This window comes from Diceros bicornis, chromosome 1 (assembly GCF_020826845.1).
Source record: "Diceros bicornis minor isolate mBicDic1 chromosome 1, mDicBic1.mat.cur, whole genome shotgun sequence".
NCBI classification, from domain to species: Eukaryota; Metazoa; Chordata; class Mammalia; order Perissodactyla; family Rhinocerotidae; genus Diceros; species Diceros bicornis.
The window spans coordinates 59,102,178-59,124,618 of NC_080740.1; the positions used below are offsets into that span (position 1 = coordinate 59,102,178).

Consider the following 22,441-nt stretch of genomic DNA (forward strand, 5'->3'; position numbering starts at 1 on the left):
CTTTCAGCCCTTTATAATAATGTCAGTGTGCCCCTCTGCAGAAAAGTCTTGTCCCAAGATATCTCTTCATCTGAGATACTAATGAAACATAGAATTATATGTTTACCAATTTAGGCCTATTTGTTTAACTTTGCCTCCTTTGGATATGTTTCCTTTAAAAATATAAATATTCACAAAAATATTAACATAACAAGTTAGCGTTTTATCCAGCAGCATAATAATCCTAAAGTCTATGGAGGAGGAAGTACAGAAAGAGAGGAAATGAGAGTTCAGAATGAGAAGTTGAGAGAGAGCAAAGACAAATTTTACTAATCTTAGTCTAACAGTTTCTTCCTCTGGCTCTGTCATTAAGATAAATATTTTTAAAAACTTTGTAGGTAGTTTCTTCAATTCAATTCAGAATGACCAAAATTTCAGAATGACCAACTAGAAAAATTTCCCAAATCAAGGATTGCTTTTAGTATTCTTGCCAAAAAAGGAATTTGTCCCTTTTTTAAAAAGCTCTAACGTCTTATTTTTATAATCATGTTTAACATGCGCTTTATTAGATGACATTAAAGTGAGGCTAATTATGAGTACTCTTTAGCTCTTGGTGGCATAGCATTTGTGATAGCCTATTTCAAGATGAGTAACCAACCCACAGTTTTATTGGTGATATAATATAGTTATTTGGCTATATGATAACCAGGGTATTTGGGTACTTTAAAAACTATCTTGCATATGTACTTAATTAATGAAGCAATCCTTTAAACCAAAAATGGAATGGACCTTCAGCGTGGCATCATTCCAAAAGGAACTGGATTATTTCAGTCAGCAAACATGAAGAGGTTTATTTCTTAGTTAATGTCTTTTTGTGAATTTAGTCAACCCCATGTGCTAAAATTTGTTGCTTTTCTTTAGGCAAATATGTTGATCTTGAATTTATGGCTTCCACAATTAAAAAAAGAATTAGAAGTAGTTAAAACTATAAATCTTTGGCATAGATTTGTAATCATTGAATCACTATTTTTAAAAGTGTTCAAAATGAAGACTGCAGCTCCCTTTTACATAAAACTGAAGATTCCCTTGGATAACCTTTTACAGTATTTTTTTTTTAGAAGAGAAATTTGGGATTTTCCCAATGGCTGCCATCTTACTAGAAGGATTTCAGATATTAGATAGTTGGTTCCTTAACAGTCTTGGGAATGATTAATACATTTTTTCTTTTTTAAGACAACACTGATAAACTCTATTGCAATTGATAGCAGTTTTTATGCAAATTTCAATTTTTTTTGTATCTGAGATATCAGAAAAATAAAATAGAATGAAGGAATGAGATTTAGAATACTCTTTATACCTTAGTCACTTTAAACTAATTCTAGAATAGAATGAATATAAATAAACAGAAGAATATAACTTGAATTCTTGATTCAGTGGTTTTTTTTTTATTAGAAAGAGATTATCTTTACAAATAGCAATGGATGTAATGTAATGTAATGTCCTTCAGGCTGGAAACTGCAAGGTTCACTCTGAACAGATATAGTAATTGAAAAAAAGCTTTAAAATGAGACAAAAATAAACATATTTTGTATTTCTAGAAGTCAGTTCTTGGTAAATTGTTAACATCAAAGCAAATAAATCTTTGAATAAACTGATAAGTGGCTTATATATCAACATTGATTCGAAACACCATTTTGTTGAGGTGTTAACTTAGAGAACTTGCATCTTGAGTTATCCTCTACACAACTGGAGTAATGTTTAGAATAATTCAACATAGTATAATTATTAAGCAATAGAAAATTACAGAGTGTTACCAATGGGGTAAACTTGATAGGAGGCCATTCCAAAATGATCAGTTTTTAAAAGTCTAAAAAACAGTATCACTAGTAACCTCCAAATATGGACTTTTTGTGTTCATACACATGATAGTAGTGCAGTAGTACATTCTCTCAGATGTCTATATCCAAGAAAAACTCTTCTTGGAGTTCTAATTTGTAAGACAAAACCACCTTTAAAGAGCTAGTGGTCACACACAAGGAATATATAATGAAAGAATTAAGAGTCCACGAAGAAAAATGGACAAATATGAAGGAATCAGGAAAGAAACAATGTAAGTGAAAGAAACAGTATAAACGCAAACGCGCTTCCATTTTGAGCCACAGGATGTCGTTGTCCTCCAAGGAGAGGATAACAGAAGAAAATTACGATGATTTCCGGACCAGAAAGACTCTTCAGTGATCCGGTGCTTTAAAGACTATAAACACACCCATATTGTTAAGATCAGCTGGGATCTCAGGAACAAAGACTCAAAGAAAGGTCTCAAAGGACTACACCTTTCTACTCATGAGATGTTGATTTACTAAGCAGAAGCGAGCAGTGATGTTAGCTTTAGGACCAGGTGGCCAGGGAGCCCGGCGTCTGCTGCTCTCGCTTCTGCTCCTCGCAGCCTGGGATGCTGGGAGCGGCCAGGTCCACTACTCGGTCCCCGAGGAGGCCAAACACGGCACCTTCGTGGGCCGCATCGCGCAGGACCTGGGGCTGGAGCTGGCGGAGCTGGTGCCGCGCCTGTTCCGGGTGGCGTCCAAAGGCGGCGGGGACCTTCTGGAGGTAAATCTGCAGAATGGCATTTTGTTTGTGAATTCTCGGATCGACCGCGAATTGCTATGTGGGCGGAGCGCGGAGTGCAGCATCCACCTGGAGGTGATCGTGGACAGGCCGCTGCAAGTTTTCCACGTGGAGGTGGAGGTGAAGGACGTTAACGACAACCCGCCTGTGTTCCCAGCGACACAAAAAAATCTCTTTATTTCCGAAACTAGGGCTCTTGACTCTCATTTTTCACTAGAGGGCGCCTCCGATGCAGATGTCGGAGCCAACGCTCTGCTGACTTACCGACTGAGCCCTAATGAGTATTTCTCTCTGGAAGTACCGACCAATGACGAGCAGGTAAAACCGCTCGAACTAGTACTAAAAAAACCTTTAGACAGGGAAGTCGATCCGGAGCTTCTCTTGGTGCTCAAAGCAACTGATGGGGGCAAACCTGAGCTGACAGGTACCGTAGAGTTACGCATCACAGTGCTGGATGTAAACGACAACGCCCCAGTGTTTGACAAAGCAGTCCATCGTGTGAAATTACAGGAAAATGCAAGAAACGGTACACTGGTTATTAGACTTAACGCCTCGGATTTGGACGAGGGGTCAAACAGCCACATTCTTTATTCTTTTGCAACTGAAGTCTCCTCTGATACAGAAGCCTCTTTTCGCATAGATTCAGCCAGTGGAGAAATAAGAGTAAATGGAAAAATAGATTTTGAAGAAACTAAATTATGGAAGCTTCAAATAGAAGCAGTTGACACAGGAAATCCCCCAATGTTTGGTCACTGCACAATCTTGATAGAAGTCTTGGACATCAATGATAATGCTCCGGAGTTGCTAGTGACTTCGCTATCACTCTCTGTTCCAGAGGATGCTCCACTGGGGACCGTCATCGCCCTAATCAGTGTAACCGATCGTGACGCCGGTGGCAACGGGCAAGTGACCTGCTCACTAACACTCCATGTCCCCTTCAAGCTGGTGTCCACTTTCAAGAATTACTATTCGCTGGTGCTGGACAGCACCCTGGACCGCGAGAGCGTGTCAGCCTATGTTCTAGTAGTGACCGCGCGGGACGGGGGCTCGCCTTCTCTGTCGGCCACCGCCAGCGTGTCCGTGGAGGTGGCCGACGTGAACGACAACGCGCCGGCATTCGCGCAGCCCGAGTACACGGTGTTCGTGAAGGAGAACAACCCGCCCGGCTGCCACATCTTCACGGTGTCTGCGCGGGACGCGGACGCGCAGGAGAACGCGCGCGTGTCCTACTCGCTGGTGGAGCGGCGGGTGGGCGAGCGCGCGCTGTCGAGCTACGTGTCGGTGCACGCGGAGAGCGGCAAGGTGTACGCGCTGCAGCCGCTGGACCACGAGGAGCTGGAGCTGCTGCAGTTCCAGGTGAGCGCGCGCGACGCGGGCGTGCCGCCTCTGGGCAGCAACGTGACGCTGCAGGTGTTCGTGCTGGACGAGAACGACAACGCGCCCGCGCTGCTGCCGCCTGGGGCGGGCGGCGGGGGCGGCGCGGTGAGCGAGCTGGTGGCGCGGTCTGTGGGCGCGGGCCACGTGGTGGCGAAGGTGCGCGCGGTGGACGCGGACTCTGGCTACAACGCGTGGCTGTCTTATGAGCTGCAGCCGGCGGCGGGTGGCGTGCGCAGCCCGTTCCGCGTGGGGCTGTACACGGGCGAGATCAGCACGACGCGTGCCCTGGACGAGGCGGACGCGCCTCGCCAGCCCCTGCTGGTGCTGGTGAAGGACCATGGCGAGCCCGCGCTGACGGCCACGGCCACTGTGCTCCTGTCGCTGGTGGAGAGCGGCCAGGCGCCGAAGGCCTCTTCTCGAGCATCTGCAGACGCCGCAGGCCCTGAGGCGATTCTTGTGGATGTCAACGTGTATCTGATCGTCGCCATCTGCGCTGTGTCCAGCCTGTTGGTGCTCACGCTGCTACTGTACACGGCGCTGCGGTGCTCGGCGCCGCCCACTGAGGGCGCGTGCGGATCCGGGAAGCCCACGCTCATGTGCTCCAGCGCAGTGGAGAGTTGGTCGTATTCACAGCAGAAGAGGCAGAGGGTATGCTCTGGGGAGGGGCCGCCCAAGACCGACCTCATGGCCTTCAGTCCTAGTGTTCCTCCTGTCTCGAGTTCTGGAGATAGTGGAGACAAACAGGAGGTTTCCGGTAATGTAAGTACAGTAATTCTGGGATATATTTCTTGTCTGTTAATGTCAATCACATAGTAGTTCACCAACAGATACTGTAAGTTAATTTCTTCATTTCTTCGTTTTTGTATTTTTCTTCCAATGGCTTATTTTAGCACACTGGAAGTCCAGCCATTTTTATTTCTTTTTGCCACAGTCTTCATGAACACACCAGGAATATTATTTAGTTGGTAGAAATAATAATAGTAGTAGTAATAGTAATAATGAAATAGACGGCTAAAGCTTCCTGTGAATGAGGAAGGTTAAGTTAGCAGGAAGGAGGCAGGGATCACTGATGGGAAATGGAAGGTATGGACAAGGCTCAAATCTTCTACTTCTCTACTTGCAGCAAATTCATTCTTCCTATCCATTTTCTTGTTCTAATTGGTGTCCTCCACTCATTATGTTTATGCATTCAAAATTACCATGATAATGCATATCTTCAAAATTTGGTTAATTTGAGTTTAAAACATATTTAAATTCTGACCTTCTTATAGTCTAGAATTTATCTATTACTAATGGTAACGGGCTTTTGAGGTGGGCTCGTTATATAACAATTTTTCTTTCTTTATAATTGATGGCATGCTTCTTTGAGCTAGTGGGTGGAGTTTCAGCCTTACTTTTGAGGATAATTTTACTGTTTTTGTCTTTAATCCCCTCATAATTTCCAGCTTATTTTCTTCATAGTCTTCAGCTGCTTCATATAGCCATCACTTTTTTCTTTACTTCCTAATATGTCGGTTTTGCTAATTGCCCGTTGAACCCATGACTGCTTTCCTCCAGATTAATTTATTGAACTCTAATTTATCTGGAAGATTTATTTGAGCATTGATCATGCTTATATTTATTCTATTCATGGTACCTCTCATGAGGCTGTATGGAAATATTTTAGGGTAGGGAAATTCACACTTCTTTGTGCCTTGAGTTTAAGAGAGTCTTCCCATACATGGGGGAGTGTGCTACTGCTGCCTGTGTTCACCAAACCACTTGGCTTTCAAAATAACATTGCTTTAACTAACTAAGCATTAACGACCATGGCGTATCTATAAAGATACTTCCACTTGACAATGGTGTCAATCACATTTCAGAATTTAACATCGTATGCTTTAGATACATTTGATGCAAACTCTTTTTTGCCCCAACGCTATATTCATGTGAATTGTTTTCTTTAAAGAGATCACAGAGGACTTGTATTTAGAGCTGTAAGAGTGTGAATCAAATAATGTGGAAGTTTCTTCTGTTTTTTTGTTTTTTGGCTGCAATGTATAAATTTAAGACCCTTTAATTGTATTGTGTGGAGAAATAAATTATATATGATATATTTATATGTGGAAGGAGAACCGTGTTATAGATAAAGTTAATAGAAATGCTGAAAAGGCATTAGTGGCTATTTTCTACCTAGAAAGTAGGATGATTTCCATGCAGATGAACACTAGGAAATCTTCAGAAAAGGAAAAGCCATCCCCTAGTTTATGGTACTGGAATTCTCTTCATCTGTAGCTATAGAATAGAACAAGAGCTAACCTTGGTCACTAACTATAATTAACCACCACTATTTGAGCTATTTCTGTTTGTCTGACATGGTGTGAAGGGCTTAAAACAAATAGTTTTATTTAATCATTATAACAGCTTGTAAAGTACATGTGACTATCCAGATTTTAAAGGTAAGATAAGAGGTGGTGAGATATTTATCTATCTTGCCCACTCCAATCCAGCTAGTATATGATAGAGATGATATTCAAAGGCATATCTTTTATATTCCAGAGCCATTCTTTTGTTCACTGTAGTGCTTTCTACAGTAAATCTTTTCTCTGCTCAGGCATAGGTCTGGCTAGGAAAATCAAGCACAAGCTGTATTCAGGTGAGTCCTTTCTGTTTGGCTTAGGAAAAAACCTTCATGATTAATTTTGTACAATGCCATAATTGAGATAGAAATTAAGGTTTTTTTATGTTGTTAAGTGATGTTTTTTCTCAGAAGAGTTCATGATCATCATTATCATTTGTCTTAACACCACATTGAGATAGGTATTTACATTATTCTATCAGTAAATAATTAAGAGTTGTCTTATAAGGACTGTGGATCAGTTGTTTGGAAGTGATATAAATAAGAAGAATCATTTAATACATGAGAAAAATCAGAAGACGTTCTTGCAGTGTTCTTGCATAACACCAAAGCCAAAGGACACATAACGAAAACGACCTTGTCCTTTTTATGCTGTGAATAAGGATAATGTTTTGGACAAATATAAGAGGTAATTTGATTATTTCTGGGATCCTGAACATCAACAAAGGATTCAATCAGTGTTTCCAAAATGGCATACTTCAATAACAGCTTTAAAGTTATATATTTCCTATGAAAATATTTGAATGTGTGCAGGTCTTTCAGGATTCAGTCTTCTTCAGTCTTATTGCCTGAGAGATTTGTGCTAACTGAACAAATGATCTGTGATTAAATAACTGTGTACTTGAATAAGCCATAATAGTGCAGAGGGAACACCACTCAGCATATCCTATAATTTTGTTAATATAATGTTGGATAGTACTTCGAATCTGTTGATTTCGAAGAGCCTCCTCCGTTTCCATGAATGGCTTCAAGATTTATTTCTCTGTTTTATGTTTTCAATAAATAATAGTACTAGATCTATTATGGAATATTAGTGGATGATGAGGACTAGTAGAACATTAAACCACGCACTCTAATACATGACTAGAAGGATACACAGTTGGAACTTAAGATTAACCAGATTGGTTTAGTAAAGGTCAGGTGCAGAGTTCTTCAGTCTTTTCAACTGATTTTATAAAATCAAGGTTAACAACGATATTGATGTGACTTCTTGGCATTAGCCTATTACCAGATCTCAGGCCCATCCCGAAAGATGAGTTCAAAGATAGCATAATCTCTTTTATAGGGGCTAGCTGAGATGGTGATATCTGTAATATCTTAGCCAAAAGGAAAAGATGGGTAATTGGTTCGTACAATATATCAAACTCTTTTATGACTTGGTGTTTTTCCAATGTCATTTCATATACTCGCATAATACCACATTATGTATTTGAAAGTAATTCCTACATTAACATCTGGTTTTAATTCACATATATAATATCATCATTTCCCTTGAGTAAACTTTCTCACATTCATCTCTCTATCTACCCTTGAAGACTCCACATTGCATGTATATCTCAGTCCCGAATTTCCATAATGAAGTGATTGGAGGTCCGTTGCTCCCTTTTTCTCCAAAATAAATCTGACAGGCTTCAAATATCATTTTAAACCTACTGTCATCTAGTCTAATGTTATATTTTGATTAAAGGCCCAAAAGACTAATTGTTTTACAGATGCATAACAGAATTCAGTGTCATAAAAAGTGATGAGTCTGCTTTATAAGTTTTTTAAGAAAGAATTTTGCATTTACTTTAATAAGAATTCTAGGAGAATGATAATATCAGGAAAGGAGTAAATTTGAAAAACGTGGAACAAGATCTGAAATTAGCAATAGTATATGTGTGTGTGTGTGTGTATTCAAGATAAAGGAAAATATTAACATACAAATAAATATACTAGTAATTTTTTCACGTGTCATTGCAATATTTTTAGATTGGAGGTGAACCATCAAAACCATATAGCAAAATACTCAAGCTAGAGTGATATTTATTCTGAATCACTTTCTACTTTAAACTTCCATTGTATCCTCTTTTTCCCCCCTTAAATCCCAAGGCTATATGAAAAGACAAAGGACACATAACCAAATTACAACAAGCAATGGAAACTCACATCAACAATTCCCATTTACTACTTGGTACTTTATAAAATTGAATTTCCACAACACTAAGGTATTTTACCATTTGGATGTATTGTTTGATTATTTTCTGGTATTTAGCAAAATATTAGGCACTTAGAGGAGATATAACTAGAAATAATTTCCCTTATTTTGGATGAACTTGTGATCTCAAATGCAAAATTCTTTCAACAAGAAACAGGTCAGCTATTTTCATGAATATATCTTGACTAGATATACAAAAGTCAATGTTGATGACTTGGAAATACCAATATGGCACAGATATCTTCATGGTGATTTTTATTTATTTTATTGAATGATAGTAAAATTCATTCTATAGTTGAAAGACTACTTCTTTCATATCATCGACACCATTACATAAAGTGTCATCTTTTTTGTGTGTGTGAGGAAGATCAGCCCTGAGCTAACATCCATACCAACCCCCCTCTTTTTTGCTGAGGAAGACTGGCCCTGGGCTAACATCTGTGCCTGTCTTCCTCCACTTTATATGGGATGCCGCAACAGCATGGTCTGACAAGCAGTGCATCCTTGCGTGCCTGGGATCTGAACCAGGGCCCCCAGCAGTAGAGCGAGCGCATTTAACCGCTATGCCACAGGGCCGGCCCCCTAAAGTGTCATCTTGATGCCTCACATTATACTGTTAGCGATGCAACTTATGTGAGAAATCATGTATGTCAAACATAAATTTCATCTATATCAATAGATTTTTCCTTGTGAATTCTATGTTTTGTTTTGTTGTTTTGTTTTTGGTGAGGAAGATTGGCCCTGAGCTAACGTCTGTGCCAATCTTCCTCTATTTTGTATGTGGGATGCTGCCTCAGCATGGCTTGAATGGTGTGTAGGTCCATGCCAGGGATCCAAACCCATGAACCCCGGGCTGCCAAAGCAGAGCACGTGAACTTAACCACTATACCACATGTCCGCCCCATGAATTCTATGTTTTAAACTACCAAATTTGAAAAAATATTTTTGTTTTTCTTATTATTCTTCAATATATATAAAATTGCTTGTAACAAGAACACAATTAAATATAAATAACAATAACGAATCAGAACTAAAGAAAATAGATATGAATAAAAGGCAAGTGCATATAGATAACAACAAAATATGCAGAGCTTAAAGACTAAAGAGTTGTTATTAAAACTTCAAATTTGTCTGGAGTTTCCTAGCACTTAGTAACAGGAGAGACTAGAAGTAAAACAATTCAAATTTGATAATATTTTTATATGAGGAACAATATCTTTAGGAAATATTTAACCATAGCTTTTCATAAGGCTACCTATAGAATTGAACTCTCTCTCTGTGTATATATATGTAGATAAGTAAAAGAATAATCATATAACTCTAAAATAAACATAGGAACAAAGATTTAAATTTGATGTTAATCAAGAATACAATGCTATTTTCCACATACCATCAGTTTCAGTGTGACTTAAAATCTGACTGTTCCATAAATAAGCACTTACCATTTTGGGGATAAAATAACGTGACATTATTTTTTCTCTTTAAGTAAAATTCTGTGGTGTTAGATGTAGTGTACAGTACTCACAATTTCAGGCACAAGGTGTCGCTCTTTACTTGATGGAAATAGTTCATTCAAAGGTTGGTCTGAAAAGCCAGAACTCCCCACACAAAACGACTCCATCATGCCGAACGCTACTGTGAAAGGATCTTTCGAAACTTCTCAAAAATTCAGCAAGATTTTTAACCCGAAACTGGAGTCTCTGGTACTGTAAGTGTGAAGAATCTTATTTTGGCAGTCAATGTCGTATGCGATGTTCGGGTCTCAAAGAAGGGGATTGGGCACTCGGCGACTGCTGCTGTCCCTTCTGCTCCTTGCGTTCTGGGAGGCGGGCAGCGGCCAAGTCCACTACTCGGTCCTGGAGGAGGCCAAACACGGCACCTTCGTGGGCCGCATCGCCCAGGACCTGGGGCTGGAGCTGGCGGAGCTGGTGCCGCGCCTGTTCCGGGTGGCGTCCAAAGGCCGCGGGGACCTTCTGGAGGTAAATCTGCAGAATGGCATTTTGTTTGTGAATTCTCGGATCGACCGCGAGGAGCTGTGCGGGCGGAGCGCGTTGTGCAGCATCCACCTGGAGGTGATCGTGGACAGGCCGCTGCAGGTTTTTCATGTGGAGGTGGAAGTAAAAGATATTAACGACAATCCCCCAGTGTTCTCTCTCAGAGAACAAAAGCTGTTCATTTCTGAATCTAAGCAACCCGACTCGCATTTTCCTCTAGAGGGAGCTTCTGATGCGGATATAGGAGAGAATGCTCTGTTGACCTACAGACTAACTCCAAATGAGTATTTTTCTTTAGAATTACCAACAAATAGTAAGCAGACTAAAAGACTATCACTTACATTAAAGAAGTCCCTGGATAGAGAGAAAACTCCGGAACTTAATTTGCTACTGACGGCTGCGGATGGGGGGAAACCCGAGCTCACCGGCGCTGTTCAGCTCCTGGTCCGCGTCTCGGATGTTAACGACAATGAGCCGGAATTTGAGCAACCAGAATATAAGGTGAGATTGATGGAAGACGCAGCTAAAGAAACTTTTGTGATAAAGTTAAACGCCACAGATCCAGATGAAGGAGTCAATGGGGAAGTAACATACTCCTTGACGTCGATTAAGCCCAATAGAAAACCCTTATTTACACTAGATGAAAATAATGGGGAAGTGAGGGTCAATGGAACTCTGGATTATGAAGAAAACAAGTTTTATGAAATTGAAGTACAGGCCACAGATAAGGGCAATCCCCCTATGGCAGGACACTGTATAGTCTGGGTAGAAATCTTAGATGTCAATGATAATGCCCCTGAAGTCACTGTGACTTCCCTGTCCCTCCCAGTACGAGAGGACACTCAGCCTAGCACGATCATTGCGCTGATCAGTGTATCCGACCGTGACTCCGGTGCCAACGGACAGGTGATCTGTTCTTTAACGCCCAACGTCCCCTTCAAGATCATGTCCACATTCAAGAACTATTATTCACTGGTGCTGGACAGCGCTCTAGACCACGAGAGCGTGTCGGTCTATAAATTGGTGGTGACAGCACAAGACGGGGGCTCACCTTCGCTTTCGGCCACCGCCAGCGTGTCCGTGGAGGTGGCCGACGTGAACGACAACGCGCCGGCGTTCGCGCAGCCCGAGTACACGGTGTTCGTGAAGGAGAACAACCCGCCCGGCTGCCACATCTTCACGGTGTCTGCGCGGGACGCGGACGCGCAGGAGAACGCGCGCGTGTCCTACTCGCTGGTGGAGCGGCGGGTGGGCGAGCGCGCGCTGTCGAGCTACGTGTCGGTGCACGCGGAGAGCGGCAAGGTGTACGCGCTGCAGCCGCTGGACCACGAGGAGCTGGAGCTGCTGCAGTTCCAGGTGAGCGCGCGCGACGCGGGCGTGCCGCCTCTGGGCAGCAACGTGACGCTGCAGGTGTTCGTGCTGGACGAGAACGACAACGCGCCCGCGCTGCTGCCGCCTGGGGCGGGCGGCGGGGGCGGCGCGGTGAGCGAGCTGGTGGCGCGGTCTGTGGGCACCGGCCACGTGGTGGCGAAGGTGCGCGCGGTGGACGCGGACTCGGGCTACAACGCGTGGCTGTCTTACGAGCTGCAGCCGGTGGCGGGTGGCGCGCGCAGCCCGTTCCGCGTGGGGCTGTACACGGGCGAGATCAGCACGACTCGCGCCCTGGACGAGGCGGACTTGCCCCGCCAGCGCCTGCTGGTGCTGGTGAAGGACCACGGCGAGCCCGCGCTGACGGCCACGGCCACCGTGCTGCTGTCGCTGGTGGAGAGCGGCCAGGCGCCGAAGGCCTCGTCGCGGGCGTCGAAGGGCTCCGCCGGCACGGAGACGGCGCTGGTGGATGTCAACGTGTATCTGATCATCGCCATCTGCGCTGTGTCCAGCCTGTTGGTGCTGACGCTACTGCTGTACACGGCGCTGCGGTGCTCGGCGCCGCCCACCGAGGGCACATGTGAGCAGGGGAAGCCTAGGTTGGTGTGCTCCAGCGCAGTGGGGAGCTGGTCTTACTCACAGCAGAGGCGGCGTAGGGTGTGTTCTGGGGAGGGGCCGCCCAAGACAGACCTCATGGCCTTCAGTCCCAGCCTTCCTCCTGGTCTGGATAGTGAAGTCCGAGAGGAAGGGCAGGAGGTGGGATCAAATCACCCTGGGCAGGTGAGTTCTATAGATTCTCCCTCTTTTGAAGTCTACGTTAAATGTTTTAAAATCCAGTTAATTTCAAGAAAATTTTAATGTTTAAAATTGAACTCTATATTTTGAGTATTAAAGACCAACGTCTGTTAGTGAAATGCCAAATGATACACACATCCAATTTTAATCATATGGGGAATCAGGTTTTCTAGCCAATAAGTGTCGCATTTCTCCTAATGTTGCGTTAGAAACTGTTAAAAGATGGAAGAATGATTCTCTTGTCATCACTTTATTAGAAATAATTTCTAATTTTCACTGATCTACCCATGTCACTTCATTTCATCTCTAATCCTCAGTAATGCAGATAATCACTATGGGTTATTTAAATTTACTCACACTTTGTGTCTTTTAACGGCCTTTTGCCTTGATATTTTCACATTATTAGATCACTTGACTTTTCTCGCTTCAGGCTTGTATCAAATATTGAACACTCTCTTCATTAGGTCTGAAAAGGATTTACCTTTCTTTTTCTATGGTGCTAAACATCCATCATACATTTATTATCCATTAAATAATCTTTAGTTTTGCCTCTACTGATAAGATTAAACCTGTTTTCACGTTATTTGCCGTAAAAAATGCAGTCTGGCCTTCAAGTATACTGCTTTCATTGAAATAATACAACTAAAATTCTGTCCACTTTTTATTTTGTTCCATGAACTGGCTAGAGATTTATCTACTACATACTCAAACAGAACTCCCAGATTTATGCTTCCAAAGTAAAGTAGGCAAATAAAGTTATTCATATTACTCAATCAAGTCATTTAAACTTGCCAAAGACTTGCATATAGGTTTATATCTGCAATATATGCTAGTTGGCATTCTTTCCTAAGTTTTGTGGATTCATCTAGAAAGGAAAAAGTTTACTGTACTAAAATGAAGCCTATTGACAATTATCAGTTTCGTTCATCTCTCATTTTAAATTTTCTATCTTTAAATGCTTTATCTCTAGTGTTTGTGAAATTTTCTTTCCATGTTGTGTAATCATATCTGAAGATTCTAGCAAAGATCATTTACCTCTAGGTCGTTCTTCTAATTCACTGATTCTTAGCTACATGTACAGTGGCAGAATCGTTAACCCTTTTGAGAATCTGATGCATGTCATATGTGGCCATTTTCCTCTTAAAATTGCACAGCTTACCATTTGGCATAATATTCAAGGACTCCATGCTGAAACCCATTCTCGGACCTTTGGTCATGAACCTTTGTACCTCAACATTAATTGGCTAAAAACATTCTTTATTCCAAAGTAGGCAATGAGATTAAAAGAGAAAATATTTCAGACTCGAAAGTGATTAAACCATGACATCATTTATGAAACTTTGTAAATATAATAAAAGTGAATGTTAGGTAGGGCACACATTATTACTTATCTCCAAATGAACTTCTTGGAATGATTCAAGGTTATTTAAATTTAATAAACAAAGATATTGGAATTTTTTAAGTACAGGTTAAAATTTTGCAAATCATTACTTTTACAGTTCTTAAGTAATCAATGCACATTTTAGATAATTTCAAATTACATGGACTAATTTCTACAAATTTAGTGTCTTTTTAACTTATTCTTAATTAAGGATTTCATTCTATGGTGTAAAATAATAATTTCAACATATTTTCTAGTTGGATTATTTAAATATTAAGTTAAATTTAGATGTTCCTATCTTTATAATAATTTAATTATGTCTAATAGTGTGTGAGGACTACATAACACATTACTTTTCCTATAAAGTTCCGTAGCAATTATGGTACATTGACTATTTTTGAAAATGGAAGATGGAAAATGAAGAAGCTTGGTGGTGATATTAGACAATTTAAATAGTCTGATAACACAAAAACTCAAATGTGTTTTTGATTAATTAAAAGCCAGTTTTATAGTTGATTTAAGTTATCTTATACTTGTAGAACAATTCTTGGCTATTATTTTCTTGTTCTGTAAAGATTTCGTATCTCAGTTCCCTTTATTATTATATGTAAAAGAAATGGTAACAAATTATTGGTTTAAAGATTTTGACTTGAATTTTCTTTTGTTTTCTTTTATTTTTGAGGAAGATTGGCCCTGAGCTAACATCTGTTGCCAATATTCCTCTTTTTTTTTTCTCCCCAAAGCCCCAGTACATAGTTGTATATCCTGGTTGTAGGTCCTTCTAGTTCTTCTATGTGGGATGCCGCCACAGCATAGCTTGATGAGCAGTGAGTAGGTCTGTGGCCCGGATTCGAACCATCGAACCCTGGGCTGCCGAGGCTGAACTCGAGAACTTTAACCGCTTTGCCACCAGGCTGGCTCCTTTGACTTGAATTTTGATAAGCTTATAAAATCTATATTTACTTGTTCACAACTAGCTGTGGGATCTTATCTGTGTTTTGTTTTCCCTTAAAGCTGGTCTTGAATTAATGAATAAAATTATGAAAAATCTTTTGATTCTCCCTTGCATCATGGTCACCATTCTGATTTTCTGAAGAGAAACATATTCTGAGGAACTACTAACTGGCCTGAAGGGAAAGATTTAGAGGGAAACCAAAAGATCATTATGAACTTCATATTCTTTTGACTTTAGTCAATGAGATGGGGCTCCAAAACATTTCACAAGATCTTTTTCATATTAGTGCTCCACTGCCACTTTAGCATATTGTGAAATTTGGAGGCTTTGACTCAACATTTTACATGAAAACACTTTACCCCTGGTAGAGTAAAACTTTCCAGAATCTATACTCAAGCCTCATTTTAACATGTTATGGGAATGAGAGCAGTTGTATGAAAAGTCATCACATTTGAGCATCAAGGAACCAAAAACAATGACCTCTTCTATATTTATGATGAATTTTAATATTCATCAAATTTATGGATAAAATAATTTATATGAATGAAATATTTAGTTAAGAGAAGTGTTTTAGTTTATTTTCCTTTACTAAATGAGGGAATTCTTGACTTTCTCTTAAAGTCCTACAATGGAGTGCTTATGAGGGATAAAAGTCATTAAAAGTGTGAATTGTAGGCAATATAAGGGCAGAAGTGGTGTACATTATTCTTTATGTTCCATAATAGCTAAAGAGTAGCTTCTGACATACTGTATTTCAATGATTGTTTTATGATAGACTTTGAGGCAGAATATTTTTAAAAACTGCGGTGTAATAGAAGTATTTGTGCACTAGTACTAATACCATGTGTATTAAACAAATACGCGTTTACGAATGATCCATGAAAATGTCCAAAAATTGAAACAATTTACAGTGACCCGGGAAGTGATTAAACCAAGAACCTCAGGATCTTTCTTGTACTTACATAATCAGTCACATGATGTCGCTGTACACTTAAAAGGCGAAAAAGGAAAATTTTCTCTCCGCGCCCAGATTCCAACCATTCACAGAGTAGGATGGACTTCATATTTACCGGAATGCTGGGTAAAATTTACTAAATATATACATACAGGCAAAGGGAGACTCCTCATAAAGGTTATCAGGCCAGCTATCACTTGAAATTGACAGTCCTACCTCAGAGATCTCGTTATCTGCGATGGTGTTTCCCTGGTCAGGAGGTCCTGGAGCCCGGCGACTGCTGTTGTCGCTTCTGCTCCTCGCAGCAGGGGAGGCGGGGAGCGGCCAGGTCCACTACTCCGTCCCTGAGGAAGCCAAACACGGCACCTTCGTGGGCCGCATCGCCCAGGACCTGGGGCTGGAGCTGGCGGAGCTGGTGCCGCGCCTGTTCCGGGTGGCGTCCAAAGGCAGCGGGGACCTTCTGGAAGTAAATCTGCAGAATGGCATTTTGTTTGTGAATTCTCGGATCGACCGCGAGGAGCTGTGCGGGCGGAGCCTGGAGTGCAGCATCCACCTGGAGGTGATCGTGGACAGGCCGCTGCAGGTTTTCCATGTGGAGGTGGAGGTGAGGGACATTAACGACAATCCGCCGGTGTTCAGAGAAGGAGAACAAACGGTATTTATTTCTGAATCTGCACCTTTGGAATCTCATTTTCCTCTAGAGGGCGCTTCCGATGCGGATATCGGCGTAAATTCTCTTCTGGCCTATAGTTTAAGCCTAAATGAATATTTTACTCTTAAGATAACAACGAAAAACGATAAAAGTGTATTGCCTGAACTGGTTCTTCGGAAGTCATTAGATAGAGAGGAAACGCCAGAACTTAACTTATTGCTGACCGCCCTGGATGGCGGTAAACCCGAGCTAACAGGATCTGTTCAGATTCAAATAACCATCCTGGATGTGAATGACAACGCTCCGGAGTTTGATAAGCCTGGCTATAAAGTAGCGCTGTTTGAAAATGTCCCAAACGACACGAGAGTGATTCAACTAAAAGCTTCTGATCTAGACGAAGGACTGAATAGAGAAATTTCCTATGGAATCAGAATGATTTTGCCAGTGAGTGAGAAGTGTATGTTTTCAATAAATCCAGAAACAGGTGAAATAAGAGTTTATGGGAAACTGGATTTTGAAGAGAATAGTGAGTATGAAATTCAGGTTAATGCCATTGATAAAGGGATCCCTTCCATGGCAGGTCACTGCACAGTCCTGGTGGAAGTTCTGGACCTGAACGACAATGCCCCTGAGGTAATGGTCACTTCGCTGTCGCTCCCTGTGCGAGAGGATGCTCAGGTGGGCACCGTCATCGCCTTGATCAGCGTGTCCGACCTTGACTCTGGCGCCAACGGGCAGGTGACCTGCTCGCTAACACCCCATGTCCCCTTCAAGCTGGTGTCCACTTTCAAGAATTACTATTCACTGGTATTGGACAGCGCTTTGGACTGCGAGAAAGCGGCGAATTATGAGCTGGTGGTGACAGCGCGGGACGGGGGCTCGCCTTCGCTGTCGGCCACCGCCAGCGTGTCCGTGGAGGTGGCCGACGTGAACGACAACGCGCCGGCGTTCGCGCAGCCCGAGTACACGGTGTTCGTGAAGGAGAACAACCCGCCCGGCTGCCACATCTTCACGGTGTCTGCGCGGGACGCGGACGCGCAGGAGAACGCGCGAGTGTCCTACTCGCTGGTGGAGCGGCGGGTGGGCGAGCGCGCGCTGTCGAGCTACGTGTCGGTGCACGCGGAGAGCGGCAAGGTGTACGCTCTGCAGCCACTGGACCACGAGGAGCTGGAGCTGCTGCAGTTCCAGGTGAGCGCGCGCGACGCGGGCGTGCCGCCTCTGGGCAGCAACGTGACGCTGCAGGTGTTCGTGCTGGACGAGAACGACAACGCGCCGGCGCTGCTGCCGCCTGGGGCGGGCGGCGGGGGCGGCGCGGTGAGCGAGCTGGTGGCGCGGTCTGTGGGCGCGGGCCACGTGGTGGCGAAGGTGCGCGCGGTGGACACGGACTCCGGCTACAACGCGTGGCTGTCTTATGAGCTGCAGCCGGCGGCGGGTGGCGTGCGCAGCCCGTTCCGCGTGGGGCTGTACACGGGCGAGATCTGCACGACTCGCGCCCTGGACGAGGCGGACTTGCCGCGCCAGCGCCTGCTGGTGCTGGTGAAGGACCACGGCGAGCCGGCGCTGACGGCCACGGCCACCGTGCTCCTGTCGCTGGTGGAGAGCGGCCAGGCGCCGAAGGCCTCGTCGCGGGCGTCGGTGGGCGCCGCGGAGACGGCTCTGGTGGACATCAACGTGTACCTGATCATCGCCATCTGCGCTGTGTCCAGCCTGTTGGTGCTCACGCTGCTGCTGTACACGGCGCTGCGGTGCTCGGCGCCGCCCACCCAGGGCGCTTGCGGGCCGGGGAAGCCCACGCTGGTGTGCTCCAGCGCGGTGGAGAGCTGGTCGTATTCACAGCAGAGGAGGCAGAGGGTGTGCTCTGGGGAGGGGCCGCCCAAGACCGACCTCATGGCCTTCAGTCCTTGTCTTTCACAGTCACGAGAAGATTGTTTAAATCCTTCCAGTGAAGTAAGTCATTGATATCATTTAAGTATATTTGTTTCCTTTAAAAACTTTGTGTTAGGGTATAAATGCATCGTCTTTTTTATTTTTTTCTTCATAATGTTATCCTTTAAACCATCGAATATGTCTTCTGTAGCATGATCATTCTTAGTCATTTTGAACTTTTCATGTATTTGCCCAACTTTTCAAGTATTAATGAAGGAGATATATAGATGAAATGGAGGCTGTGGATCACCACACTTTAAAATCATCTTGTTCTTTTAGTTTTCCTATTATCTATGAAGAATTAGCCTTGAAAAATATCAGTACGTGAGAGTAAAAACTGTCTGGATGTTTGATAACTCTTAAATTTATTTTTATTTTGAAGTTAATTTCATGATTACGGAAAATTTGCAAGATTAGTACAAAGAGTTCCCAGTACTAACAACTGGATTCCTTTACTGTTCCTTATGTGCATAGGCTTGTAAAATAGCCTCCTTGATTACCATTCTAATTTCCATACAATCTTCTTCCAGCTATTATAACAATAATAAAGATTATATTATTAATTCTAAAATGAATAATTTTCTGTTACTGTTCACGTGTAGTGCCTTCTTCAAGTGGGATTGGCTATTATACTATCCTTATTTGCATATAATATAACAAAAGCTTTTCATATTTAAAATATAATATCCACATAAAGTCAAGATGCATCATATAATTAATGGTTTATAATAATTTAATTGGCTGTTTTTCTTTCTTAGTAGCACATAAGTAATGGTGCATCTTACAATTAATGGTATTTTTTGATTCAATAAAATATAAGAATACTTATCAATTTCCTATTATTTTCCAGGACCTGTGCTAAGATCTTTAATTGCATTATCTCATTTAATTATCAAATCAGCTCATGGTGCAGGCACAATATTTATTATTGTCATTTTACTGACGAGAAACCTGAAGCTTAAGTCACATAGTGAGAAGTGGCTCAGACTCAGTTTTGGAGGATCCCAAACCCATTACAGCATACTACTGCTCTGAGACTGTTATCAGGTGAATCGTCTCAAGTGCATTTTACATCTTGTAACTTTCTTCCACAAAAATATGCAGAGGCTTCTCTTTGACCAGAGAATAAAGCCTTAAATCCCTCAGTGTGGTAGTGAGGGCATTAAACTTTCCTGCCTTTTGCTTACTACTCTCTCACATATCTCTAGTTTAGAACAGGGAATATAGCATATGTTCAAACAATAATTTTTGAACAAATATATGGTATTTAAATAAACTGTCTGAGCAATTCCCTCCATGTTAGAAGTGGTGGTGGGCTCCAGAGATGAGACAATGTTTATTAAAGAGTGCCTTGAAGGATAGATAACATTTCTACAGGAAGGTATTACAGGAGGAGAGATAAGTATAAATAAATGAGCAGAGTTTGCTCTAGTGAATGTGTACTTGAAGGATTGGAGTAGGAGAGATTCTGAAGGTAGGAAAGCAGTAAAGAATCTTTTATAATACTTCAGGTATCAAGTAATGGAGGCATATTATGACAGTTGAGATGGATTGAAAGAAACATGTACAAGAGGTGTTGGCAAAGTAGAAGCAGCCAGATAATGAATGACTCAATACAAATTATAAGAGAAAGACAAAAATAGAAGATGACACTAACTTTTTGAGTTTGGTCGCCTGGGGGGATGAGAATGTCATTAACAAAGTTGCAGAATAGAGTTGGAGAAACAGTTTTTGTGTGTTTGTGCAGCTAGGGAATGGAGAGGAACATTTAAGAAAGTGTTACTCTTGAGGTTCTTGGAGAATACCATTGTGATTGGAAATGTGGATATGGAACTCAGGGAGATTATTAATGTAGATTTGGAAGTAATTCTTTTAGGGAAAAAAAATAAATCCATGAAACTATAAAATCACCAGAGAGAGACTGTAAAGTGAAAACCAATGTGTCCAAGTAAAGAATTTAGGTAGGTAGGTGTGTTAGTTCCTGGGGCTGCAGTAACAACTTACCAAAAACTGGGTGGCTTAACACAACAAAAATTTATTCTCAGGGCCAGCCTGGTGGGGCAGCGGTTAAGTGCGTGCGCTTCCCTTCGGCAGACTGAAGGGTTCACAGGTTTGGATCCTGGGCGCGCACAGACGCACTGCTTGTCAAGCCATGCTGTGGCGGCGTCCCATATAAAGTAGAGGGAGACGGGCACGGATGTTAGCCCAGGGCCAATCTTCCTCAGCAAAAAGAGGAGGATTGGCATCAGATGTTAGCTCAGGGCTGATCTTCCTCACAAAGCAAAAAGAAAGGAAAAAAAATTTATTCTCTCACAGTTTTGGAGACCAGAAGCTCACAATCAAAGTGCTGGCAGGGCTGTGCTTCCTCTGGAGCTCCAGGGGAGAATTTGTTGTCTCTTCCAGCTTCTGATGGCTTTTGGCATTCCTTGGCTTGTGGCCACACCACTCTGGTCTCTGCCTCCATGGTCACCTTGCCTCCTTTTCTTCTTATCTTTTCCTTCATATGTTTGTTTTATAAAGATACATGTGATTGCACTTTAGGGCTCACCTGTATAATCCAGGATAAGCTCCTCGTCTCAAAATCTTTAACTTAATCATATCTTTTGCCATATAAAGTAATATTCACAGGTTCCAAGGATTAAGATGTGGGCGTATCTTTTTTGGGGGGGTCACCATTCGACCTACTATACTAGGTTTAAAATCATAGGGAAGTTAGACAACAGACAGCTGAAATAAAATTCAAAGTACAAAATATCAAGTAAATATTAGAGGTGAAGAGAAGGAGATAAACAGAACAGGCTTTTTTTATTTTCCAGAAGTAGCAGGTTTAATATTGTATATTTATGTTTATTTTTTTGTTAAAGGTGCTTGAGTGTTTTTGTAGTGTGTGGGAAAGAAGCAAGTAAAGGAGATACTGAAGATGAGACAGACAGAGAAAGAATGAAGATGAAATGAAAAATATGAAGGAGAATAGAATAGAGAATAATTTTTTAAGAGCATAGGGTTGGCCTTAAAAGTTGGGACCATTTTTCCTTAGTAGGAAATGAAAAATAGAGAATATAAAGAAAAACACTGATATAAGAAGAGAACCATTGAGTTCATATTTGATGACTTATCTCTCTGGGTAAATCATCTGAGAATCAGGTGGTAGAAATGAGATTGGGAATTTGAGAAGAGAGGGAAGAGAATATGGAAGAATCTCTGTAGGCAAGAGAGAAGAGTTAATTATGAATTCATTTAAGGGCCCAATCGAGGTAAAGGTGGGAGTAAATTTGTAGAGAATATAGTCATCATGGTTAAGTGACTACCTTATACTGAGAAACTCAATAGGAGGAATGGAGAAAATGGATAGTTAGGCTGTGTGTTGGAAGCTAAAGAAAATGTTAGAGAAGTAATATAAGTAGGTGAGTGCTTCTAGGGTGTCTGGAAGGGCATGTTTTAAATGGTTGACTATGTAGTCTACGTTAGGTGGAGAGGTAAGTGAGACAAGGTAGGGCCTGATTGACAAGAACAATTAGAAAGAATCAAGGAGCTATTCCCATTATAGGAGTAAAGCTATTTTAATAAAAGTAATGGAGCAGTGGAGGAGGATGAGGGTAAGAGAGTACCAAATACTCTACTCAAATTTTCAGAGGGGAGCAAAGATACAGAAATGAACTCAACTGTTATTTCCTGCAAGTTGTGCACAGAACAGGCAAGAGAATTATTGGAGCTATGCTATATCTTTCATAGCACTATTTGGCCTGGAACTTTGTGGCTTGGTAAGGATAGTTATAGCGATAGGTAAAAGTAGGATTCCCTTCCTCTCTTCCTTGCTAAAGATGTGTTAACATCTGTGT

General features: G+C 42.1%; 3 protein-coding genes across 7 annotated transcripts in view; all 3 read left to right on the forward strand.

The window, feature by feature from the left end:
• Positions 1-22,441, forward strand: part of LOC131406372 (protocadherin alpha-C2) — a 162,156-nt gene that overhangs the window by 39,852 nt on the left and 99,863 nt on the right. The window contains exon 1 of one of the 5 annotated variants that reach the window (XM_058542335.1): positions 1,446-4,740. The exons of the other annotated variants lie outside the window; for them this stretch is intronic. Coding sequence (XP_058398318.1) covers positions 2,359-4,740 — 2,382 coding nt within the window. The 5' untranslated portion in view covers positions 1,446-2,358. Of the gene's footprint in view, positions 1-1,445; positions 4,741-22,441 lie in introns of those variants that run through there. 5 annotated transcript variants of the gene reach the window in all.
• LOC131406407 (protocadherin alpha-11-like) lies at positions 9,863-14,269 on the forward strand. Its single transcript, XM_058542372.1, has one exon. The coding sequence runs from the start codon at positions 10,316-10,318 to the stop codon at positions 12,794-12,796; it is 2,481 nt and encodes an 826-aa protein (XP_058398355.1). The 5' UTR covers positions 9,863-10,315; the 3' UTR covers positions 12,797-14,269.
• LOC131406427 (protocadherin alpha-12-like) lies at positions 15,678-18,997 on the forward strand. The gene has a single exon (XM_058542409.1). The coding sequence runs from the start codon at positions 16,263-16,265 to the stop codon at positions 18,633-18,635; it is 2,373 nt and encodes a 790-aa protein (XP_058398392.1). The 5' UTR covers positions 15,678-16,262; the 3' UTR covers positions 18,636-18,997.